This window comes from Carcharodon carcharias, chromosome 15 (assembly GCF_017639515.1).
Source record: "Carcharodon carcharias isolate sCarCar2 chromosome 15, sCarCar2.pri, whole genome shotgun sequence".
NCBI lineage: Eukaryota > Metazoa > Chordata > Chondrichthyes > Lamniformes > Lamnidae > Carcharodon > Carcharodon carcharias.
In genome coordinates, this window is record NC_054481.1 from 40,223,362 (window position 1) to 40,234,304 (window position 10,943).

Sequence of the window (10,943 nt, forward strand, 5' to 3'; positions counted from 1 at the left end):
TCCGAGTTTCAAGCATCCACAGTTTTTTTTGTTTTTGGTTCACCTTTCAATTTTGGTTCCTTTCCTGTGTGGAGAATCTAATTTTTGCTCCATGCTTCCCCAGATCACTGAAAAGAATTCAAACGTGTGGGTGACATCTCAGGTTCCACTTTGACAGAGCGATGATCCAAAGTGGTGCCAAATGGCATCACCCTCAACTACTCCAATACGTAAAATGAACACACCTACACCATTTAGGATCGGGTTGATTGCATAGGTTTTATTCATTGAATTGCATCGTAGCTGTGCAAGTAAAGCAACTTATTCTGTCTCACCATGCTGTGAATCCACTCACCTAGATTTTTGAAGAATGCTGTCAGCCGTCGTGCAGTGTCTGTAACTTGGAGCTTAAATCTTGCAGCTAATGATGCCCTGGATTGTGGTGAAACTGAAACCACCACCACCAGCTTCTGATTTGCAGAACCAGATACCTAATCAATGAAACAGCAGTGCTCAGGAAATATACTCAGTGCTAAACTGTGATCTACTTAAACAGTGACCATGACTAAATGGATTCAAAGAAACAGTATTATTGATTATTTGTATTTTTTCCTTTTGTTAAATGGCTGAGCAAAGAATTGTTTAGAGGCGAGCATGGCAAGTGACCTCAGATAGCCTAAAGAGAAAATAAAAGAAAACTACCAGATTTTTTTACTCATGTTTGCTGACCAGTGATCTCTGTAGAATGTAAAAAGGTGCGAGGGATCAGTTCAGAATGGAGCAGGTTCAGTTGTGATGCCTCTCATGAAGGAACAGTCCAACTCTCAAGAAATTAAATAATTGAGTAAGGCAGTAAAAGCTGCTATTACCAGCATATACCTTGGAGGAGTGGTGGGGTGGGGAGGAGGGAGGTGACAGAAAAGGTAATAACGGCAGTTCAAACATAACTCACACATCTAATTTGCACAGCCAATACAGGGTGTGGAAAATAGCAGAGTCACCCTGATAAGAATCAGAAGTTTGAGTATTATTGTCTATTTCTTCCACCAGAGTAAGCAGTGTGTGCACAATTTTATATGCAGAAGCTAAGGATAGATTCAGCCATTCTCTGCTATGCTAATATTAACATTTTATTTTGTGTCAGTTGTGGCTCGGTAGTATTCTTGCCTCTGAATCACAAGGTTCTGAGTTCAAGTCCTACTTCAGGACTTGAGGGCAAAAAGAAAAATTCCAGAGCAGCACTGAAGGAGTGTTATTAATTACTGAAGGATTGAGTGCTGAGGGAATGTCACAATGTTGGAGGTGTTGTTTTCATTGAGACTTTAAACCGTGGCCCCATCTGACTGCTCAGGCTCGGTATGTGTTAGGTATGGGCAGCAGTTTTGAATGAGTGCAAATTTATGGAGGGAGGAAGCTGGGAGGCCAGCCAGGAGGGTATTCAAATAGTAGACTCTAGAAGTTACCAAAGCATGGATGAGGATTTCAATAGCAATTGAGCTGAGGCAAGGTGATGTTATTGATATGGAAGTCACTGCTCCGATAATAATCAATTGAGTTGTGACATAAGTGAAATACAGAGATATTTTGTTCAGTTTCTCCTCAACATTTATGACTCTCAGAAACTTAAGAACCCCTTATGATGTAGAGTGCGTGCACAGGCTTGGAAGACAGACTACAATGAGTATATGTTGAACAAAACACAAGGTCCACAGAGCTTTATTTGAGCTTGAGTAATAGCAAAAATCTTCGGGTTGGAATTAAAAACACAATTTATAATTGGTTTCGCATTTTTTGAACCCTTTTCAAAACAAAAATAATTTAGCGGTTCAGTGCAATCCTCAATTTGTCAACACAAAACACCAAGTATAGAAGAAACTGGAAGCATTACCCTCAGCCTTCATGAAACACACATTCTTGGACCATTTTAAACATGACGATGCTCTTGTTTTCAGGCATTCAGATGGCAATATCGGAGTGGTAACATTAGGCACAACATTAGAACATAGGAAGAAATTACTACTAAACACAAGTGTGCCATCACATCTGATCTTAGCTGATAAAAAATCCTACACCAAATTCATATCCCTCGTCTCCCTGCTAAATCAGGAATTAAGTCTCTATGTACTGCACTACAAGGTGGTTTAGTTTAATGACTAGTCCTGAAAAGTTACCATTCCAATCATACTTGGCCTGTGGCTTTCTCAATTCATAAGGTTTTGCTTCATTTATCCTAGCTTTACACAAACTATCCTCTCAAATCCATCTTTCCAAATTCCCTTTATATTAAAGACTTGGTGTATTGTCCTTCCCTCATCTTTGTAAAACAAAAAGACAGTGTGACCACACAAATCAGTCACCCAAGATGAAGCATCTATGTTTGTGTGTGCATTTTGACAATTGCAACAAAAATCTGGCGCTGAAATATTATGCACACCTGCCACAAGAAAGTAGTGTCTTACTTTGCTTTGGTTCAAAACTTTGTACAGTTCTTCATGGCTTTGTTGTGTGATTAATACACTTTCTGCTGATGTGATGCAACCACTGCAGGCCAAGCAGTCATTCAAGGTTATTTTTGCTTTTTCAAGTTTCTTGATACCTCCATCCTGAAATGAAAACACAGCAAGATAACAGAACAAAACAAATATGCAAAGACATTCATGAAGAAATACACCTTCCCATCTTGTATTTAATTTAACGAGGGATAATTATCTCCTGAATTAGGATACCAGTGTAGACAATTAGAAATTTCCTCCCAAAAATATTCTTTCCAGAGTAAAAGTATAAGATGCTCTATAGGTCTGTTCGTTTTAAATAAACAAATTCCATTTCAACTTTAAAAAACATCTTTTTTTTTAAATAATTTGCCTTTTCTTTCCTCAAACGTGCTACAGACCTTGGCTTAAGCACTTTTGGTCTTCCTACATTAGCCTGATTTTTCAACAGTTGGACAAAAAACAGCAAAGAATTATAGTCTTCTGTGTGCAGATGTCAGCTCCACACAGGTATAGCCAAAAGCAGCCAAAGAAACTTAGGTTTTACCTGGTTCAGCTGAGTGTAACTACCATCATCTTCAATCCTGATTATACCAGAGCTTTTCCCTGGCTTCTTTTCCACTTTCACTGGCTTCACACATTCCTATAAAAACAAAGTGCATTTTAACTTTGAATTCTGATTGCTAATGGGACTGTCTCTCCCCACAATCTAGTTCAGAGATGGTTTATAACAAACACATTGATGCTGTTCTGTTTAGTAGCAACAGGGATGCCCAGTAACAGCAAAAATGCCTGCTGCAGGAACCATGCCTTGACCAAAGCTGCAAGCAGTCCCACAAGCAATTTCTTTTAGCACCGGCAGCAAAGTTTGGTGTAAATTGATGGCCAAGGAAAGTTGGGTATGAAAGTCAACATTAGCTGATTGCCAAACTGAACAGAAAGTTTTCTGTTTTTTTTCCTAAAGCCCTACAAACTCAGGAATCAATAACTCTGCAGTATTGGGAGGATTAAGAAAGTACTGGCAGAATTTATTGTGGAGCCCACTATATCTAACTAGTCTCACCAGACTCACAAAAACAATTTCTTTATAACAGACTTGCTTTTCATAGGGGTGTTGACACATTATAATTAAAAAAAACGAGGACATGCAGAGAGAAGGCACATACAACAAACATTTGAATATGTGGTAGTTTTACAACATCTCATTTTCTGTATTTTGAAAGGCAGTTTACAAATTCCCTGTGTGAAACAGCCTCCTTCAGTTTCTGAAACATCAGTAAGGCTCCTTAACAATGAGTGAATGGTCCCGCTGACCTATAGGAAAACACTATCACAGGGCATTCTTTCAAAGTGAATCCCCAACTAATGTGTTAATTTTCTTAAAGCAGTAAAGAAAAAACAGCACTGCAGAACACAATTAGTTGAAAAACTGTACTGATGCTTTCACTTTACATCTACATTGAGAACTACATACATGCACGATATTTACACATCAACATTACCTCAAAGAATGCAACATACATTCAAGGTAGCTGAAAATCAAACTTCTTTCCATTATTTAATACTTGAGTTTTTACTTCTATTACCAAACATCCTCCATGAGGTACACAATGACTTGTTCTCACCCTACTGAGGCAGTTGGCACACCTCTCCAGCTTCATGGCAAAATAAGTACTTTGGAAAGACCCTTCCGTGTAGTAGGTGAACTTAATAACCCAACTTCCCCACCCTATCCTCTATCAGCTGCTCACTGCTGTTGTTTTTAGTGTTACTATCTGTCCTGTAACCCAGTTTTGAAGACGTGTGCAACTGAAGTACAGCACCAATCAGTTCGGGGGTGTGGCTAGTAGAACTGTACACAAACACAGCAGGGATGTGAGCCAGCTTCCCCAGCTTTGAATTTCAGTACAAAACAAAAAGGACTGCAAAGATCCTTCTGTTAAACAAATGTAAAATATATGAGTGCATATCAGTGACATAACAGGGCAAAGTAAATTCTGGCTGGGAATGTAGGAAAACTAATATAAATTAAAACACTGAATCAGTTTGTGTTCCTCGCAGCAAGTATATTAATGGGAAATGCGACAATGAAAAATATCAAGTAATTATGGTTATTCAAGGGCAGCAGACACATGGGAATACCACCACCTGGGAGTTCCCCCTCCAAGCCACCCACCATCCTAACTTGGAAATATATCACCATTCCTTCACTGTCACTGGGTCAGAATCCTGGAAATCCCTCCATAACAGCACTGTGGGTGTACCTACATCATAGAGTCTACAGCGGTTCAGGAACCACCACCTACTCAAGGGCAATTAGGGATGGGCAATAAATGCTGGCCTAGCCAGCAATGCCCACATGCCATAAATGAATTTTTAAAAAGGCTGCAAGGCAGAAATTTAGCCTGGATGTTCACATAATGCAGTCAGGAATATAAAACTCAATTATATTGCTAATTATAATCACTTCATGGTATTGCTTGCAGCTAGGCTGCAGCGTGGAAGGAAATTTAGTATTAAGAGGCCAGGACTGTGGTTGGGTGAGGAAGGCAACAGAGTTTTGCAGACTAGACAGCAAGGTAGTAGGGAAGGAATGCTTCCAGCAGGAAAGGACCGAGGGAATTTGTATGTGTGTCAGACAGACAAATGGTACAGAGATTCTAGCCTGAAACCTTCTGGTAAAAGTTTCACTGAAATAAATGCATAATGTCGATTTTCAGTACAAAAGACTGAAGAAATTTAGACATAATTAATTTGCGCCCATTTTATGCTACGGCCAAATTTACCCAATCTGCTGCACTGATTCAGTGCAACATCTGATGCTACCCACCAGCCCACTGACAGAGCTGTGTCCTCATGCAAAAACCAGGCCAGATCATGAGTTTCTTGCATTTACGTCAGTTCTCAACAGTCAATGCCCAAAATTTTGTGTGTACACTTTCTGCTGTTCTGCATCAGTTTTTTAACCTAAAAAAATTATCCTAAATGGAGATCTACACTATTCTCTTTTTTTATATTCATTCATGGAATGTGGGTGTCGCTGGCTAGGCCAGCATTTATTGCCCATCTCTAATTGCCCTCGTTCAGAGAGCATTAAAGAGTCAACCACGTTGCTGTGGGTCTGGAGTCACATGTAGGCCAGAAGGTAAGGGCAGCAGATTTCCTTCCCTAAAGGGCATTAGTGAACCAGATGGGACTTTATGACAATCGGTAATGGATTTGTGGTCACCATCAGATATAAGACATCCACTTTCCTCAAGTAACTCCCCAAAAATCCATTAGTGTGGCAACAAACCTTCAGCACTTTCACAGGATCTCCAGGTCAAGAGATTTCATACCATATCTACAAGAGATTTCAATGCTTGTGTGCATAGATTGAGAATTGCATATTTTCCTACATGCGTTGCTGGGATTAGGAGCTTGGTGTTTCTTTTAGCTGTTTGTAAGTTTAAGAGAACAGAAACTGAAAACCAGGTGACTTTCTCCCTTTACCATACTGTTAAATATCAGTAAACAATCTACTACACTTGTTACAACATGGCTTACTTTTTCCTGGAGGGTAAAGGTTAAAGACAATCTTTATAAAGGACCATCAGTTAATAAAGAAGAATGCTAAAGAATGCGCTTTTTGCAACTGAAACAGAAGTAAAAACAGAACTCTGTTTTCAATATCCAATGTGGAAATACACAGTCAGGAGCAAGTGCTAGTCCAAATGATATATAGCTGATTTCATTTTTAATTGTTTCAGCAGAAACTTTTACACGATCATAGTATTCTCCTGGTGAGCTCTCTTATGTACATAAATACAAACACACGAGTTAGGAGCAGGAGTAGGCCACTCAGCCCTTCGAGCCTGCTCTGCCATTCAATAAGATCATGGCTGATCTGAATGTAACCTCCTGCCTACCCCCCAATAATCCTTCACCTCCTTACTTAATCAAGAATCTATCTACCTCTGCCTTGAAAACATTCAAAGACACTGCTGTCACTGCCTTTTGAGGAAGGGAGTTGCAAAGACTCCCTGCACTCAAGAAAAAAAAATTATTCTCATCTCTGTCTTAAATAGGCAACCCCTTATTTTTAAACTGTGACCCCTAGTTCTAGATTCTCCCACAAGAGGAAACATCCTCTCCACATACACCCTGTCAAGATCCCTCAGGATCTTATATGTTTCAATCAAGTCGCCTCTTACTCTTCTAAACTCCAGTGGATACAAGCCTATTCAATCTTTCCTCATAAGACAACCCGCCCATTCCAGATAATAGTCTAGCAAACCTTCCCTGAACTGCTTCCATTGCATTTACATCCATCCTTAAATAAGGAGACCAATACTGTACACAGTACTTAAGATGCGGTCTCACAGGTGTCCTGTATAACTGAAGCACAGCCTCCCTTCTTTCGTATTCAATTTCCCTCGGAATAAACAACAACAGCCTATTAGCTTTCCTAATTACTTGCTATACCTGCATACTAGCCTTTTGTGATTCATGCACTAGGACACTAATCTCACCATTTAGATAATATGCTTCTTTTTTATTCTTACTGCCAAAATTGCCAATTTCACATTTTCCCACATTGTACTTCATTTGCCAGACCTTTGCTCACTCACTTAACCTATGTCCCCTTGTAGCCTCATTATGTCCTCTTCACAACTTACTTTCCCACCTATCTTTGTGTCATCAATTCATTTACCAACCATACCTTCACTTCCTTCATCCAAGTCGTTTACAAAAATTGTAAGAAGTTGAGGCCCCAGCACTGAACCCTGTGGCACATCACTCGTTACATCCCACTAACCTGAAAAAGACCCCTTTATGCCTACTTTGCTTACTGTTGACTAGCCAATCTTCTATCCATGCCAATTTGCTAGCCCCTACACCATGAGCTTTTATTTTCTGCAATAATCTTTGATGTGGCACCGGTTCCCTTTTATCCACATCACGTAACTCCTTCAAAGGACTCAAATAAATTGGTTAAACATGATTTCCCTTTCACAAAACCATGTTGGCTCTACCTAATTGCCCTCAGTTTTTCCAAATGCCCTGTCATAACATCTTCAATAACAGCTTCCAACATTTTTCATATGACAGATGTTAACCTAACTGGCCTGTAGTTTCCTGCTTGCTATCTCCCTCCCTTAAAGGAGTTACATCTGCTATTTTCCAATCCAAAGTCACCTTCACCGAATAAAGGGAATTTTACTAAATTAAAACCAACGCATCAACTATTTCACTAGCCAGTTCTTTTAAGACCCTAGGATGAAGTCCATCAGGACCCAGGGATTTGTCAGCCTAGAGCTCCAACAATTTGCTAAGTAACACTTCCCTGGTGACTGTAATTTTCCAGAGTTCCTCCCTCCCTCCCATTTCCAGATTTACAGCTATTTCTGGGATGTTACTTGTATCCTCTATAGCGAAGTCCGATGCAACATACCTATTCAATTCATCTGCCATCTCTTTGTTTTCCATTAATTTCTCAGACTCACCTTCTACAGGACCAATGCACACTGTTAATGCTTCTCTTATTTAAATATCTATAGAAACTCTTACTATCTGTCTTTATATTTCTAGCTAGCTTTCTTTCATACTTTAATTTTTCCCTCCTTCATAATCTTTTTGTTATTCTTTATATTCTGTCCAATCTTCTGACCTGCTATCCATCTTTATGCAATTATATGCTTTTTCTTCGGGGAAGCAGTGGTGTATTGGCATCATCACAGGCCTGGTAATCCAGAGACCCAGGGTAATGCTCTAGGGACCTGGGGTTGAATCCCACTGTGGCAGATGGTGGAATTTGAATTCAATAAAAATCTGGAATTAAAAGTTGATAATTAAAATGACCATAATAAAAAAAACCCACTGTCGATTGTTGGAAAAACCCATCTGGTTCACCAATGCTTTTTAGGGAAGGATATCTGTCGTCCTTACCTGGTCTGGCCTACATGTGACTCCAGACCCACAGCAAAGTGGTTGACTCTGAAATGGCCTAGCAAGCCACTCAACTCAAGGACAATTAGGGATGGGCAATAAATGCTGGCCTAGCCAGAGACACCCACGTCCCATGAGCGAATAAAGAAAAAGTTTGATATTGCCTTTAACTTGGAATGTATCTATTGCATGTGTTCTGAAATAACCTTTCAAATGTCTGCCACTGCATCTCTATTGACCTATCCCTTAAACTTATTTGCCAGTTCACTTTAGCTAGATCTGTTTTTATTCCCAGATAATTGCCCATATTTAAGTTTTAAATACTAGTCGTAGACCCACTCCTCTCTCTCAAACTGAATGCAAAATTCAATCATACTATAATCTCTGTTATCCAGGGGTACCTTTGCTATGAGGTTATCAATTAATCCTATCTCGTTGCTCAGTACCAGGTCCAGTATAGCCTGTTCTCTGGTTGGCTCCAGAGCATGTTGTTCTAAGAAACTATTCCGAAAACATTCTATGAACTTGCATCTTACACTTTGAGTATCATTGGGTTCAAGGTAGCTTGGGGTTTTTAAGAATGAACTATTTCAGAGATTCTAGTTGTTTCTCTGTGCAACTCTCCCTTTTTGTATGGTGTGATTCTCAGTACGTTACCTGAATCCAGGATGGAGGAGTTCAGAACCAATGTTGCTAATTGTGACAACACTTGATATTACAGCAACAGGACATCAGCAGCCCTCTATACAAACCAGGTATTTACCTGGCCATTCAACCCACCATTACTCTGGGACACCCAACAACAATTCCACCTCCTCTTGTTTATTTAAATGATCCTAGCTTTTCACCTCAACTCTGCTGGAAGTTAATTACATCATTTTATCAACAGGACGATCCGCCTGGGCCAGGAGGCAGCCTGTACCTGTGAACCGGGGCTCTTACCCAGCCCGGCCGGTCCCCGTTAGATCCGCTTTCCTACCTGAGACGGCGTTATAAAATCATCCAAATCCGTCAGCTGCAGCACCCCACTGAACTGCGACACCATTTTAACCATCGCCCGACAGCGCCGTAAATACATTGCCGTAAAGTGTGCGCCGTGGCTTCATCTACGGCAGTGAGGCAATTAAGGTCAGTTCCCACCCCACCGCTTCCAGGCAAACTCCGACTTCACCCTGCTGACTCATATACCCTGCTTTGATGATGTATCTCACTCCAGAAAATAATAAAGCACCCTGTTAACACATTTAAACGTGGGATTGTGAACTGTTCACACTTTCTTTGATCAAAAAGCTAACTTATTTCCCAAATGGTGACAAATTTGTACTAGGCTGTGAAAAAATAGCACAATTATCAATGCTAAAATTTTCATTAAATTTCGTTTTCTTGGTAATCCTTGATGTACTGCAGAATGGTTAATGTAGGAATAAGCATGTTGCATAGGCTGACAGACAGTGCAGTAGTTGCCACTCGTTTCCTAAAGTTCCTAGAGATGAGGAAAAGCCCATCAATATTCACAGAATCACAAAGTGCAGAAGAGGCCCTTCGGCCCACCAAGTCTGCACTGACACGTGAGAAACACCTGACCTACCTACCTAATCCCATTTATCAGCACTTGGCCCATTGTCTTGAATGTTACGATATGCCAAGTGCTCATCCAGGTACTTTTTAAAGGATATGAGGCAACCCGCCTCCACTACCCCCCCAGGCAGCGCATTCCAGTCCATCAGCACCCTCTGGGTAAAAAGGTTTTTTCTCACATCCCCCTCCTGCCCCTCACCTTGAACTTGCGTCCCCTCGTGACTGACCCTTCAACTAAGGGGAACAGCTGCTCTCTATCCAGCCTGTCCATGCCCCTCATAATCTTGTACACATCGATCAGGTCACCCCTCAGTCTTCTCTGCTCCAACAAAAACAACCCAAGTCTATCCATTCTCTCTTCATAACTTAAATGTTTCATCCCAGGCAACATCCTGGTGAATCTCCTCTGCACTCCTTCCAGTGCAATCACATCCTTCCTATAATGTGGCAACCAGAACGGCACACAGTACTTCAGCTGTGGCTTTACCAAAGTTCTATACAACTCCAACATGATCTCCTGACATTTGTAATGTATGCCTCGATTGATAAAGGCAAGTTTCCTACGTGCCTTTTTCACCACCCCACTAACATGCCCCTCCACCTTCAGAGATCTATGGACACACAAGCCAAGGTCCTTTTGTTCCTCAGAGCTTCTTAGTGCTATGCCATTCATTAAATACTTCCTTGTCAAATTACTCCTTCCAAAGTGTATCACCTCACACTTTTCAGGGTTAAATTCCATCTGCCACTTATCTGCCCATTTGACCGTCCCATCAAAATCTTCCTGTAGCCTAAGATACTCAACCTCACTGTTAACCACCCGGCCAATCTTTGTGTCATCCGCAAACTTACTAATCCTACTCCCCACATAGTCATCTATGTCGTTTATATAAATGATGAATAATAGGGGATCCAGCACAGATCACTGTAATACGCCACTGGACAACGGCTTTCAGTCACTAAAGC

At 40.6% G+C, this 10,943-nt stretch overlaps 1 protein-coding gene across 3 annotated transcripts in view; it reads right to left on the reverse strand.

Moving 5' to 3' along the window:
* The window catches only part of narfl (nuclear prelamin A recognition factor-like), a 44,442-nt gene extending 34,951 nt beyond the window's left edge, over window positions 1–9,491 (reverse strand). Inside the window, exons 1-4 of one of the 3 annotated variants that reach the window (XM_041206231.1) lie at window positions 9,379–9,491; window positions 3,019–3,114; window positions 2,439–2,582; window positions 335–470 (exon numbers count right to left, since the gene is read on the reverse strand). In XM_041206231.1, coding sequence (XP_041062165.1) covers window positions 335–470; window positions 2,439–2,582; window positions 3,019–3,114; window positions 9,379–9,477 — 475 coding nt within the window. In that variant the 5' untranslated portion in view covers window positions 9,478–9,491. The other 2 variants (XM_041206233.1, XM_041206234.1) reach the window with 2 other exon arrangements.
* Window positions 9,492–10,943: the final 1,452 nt, after the last annotated feature.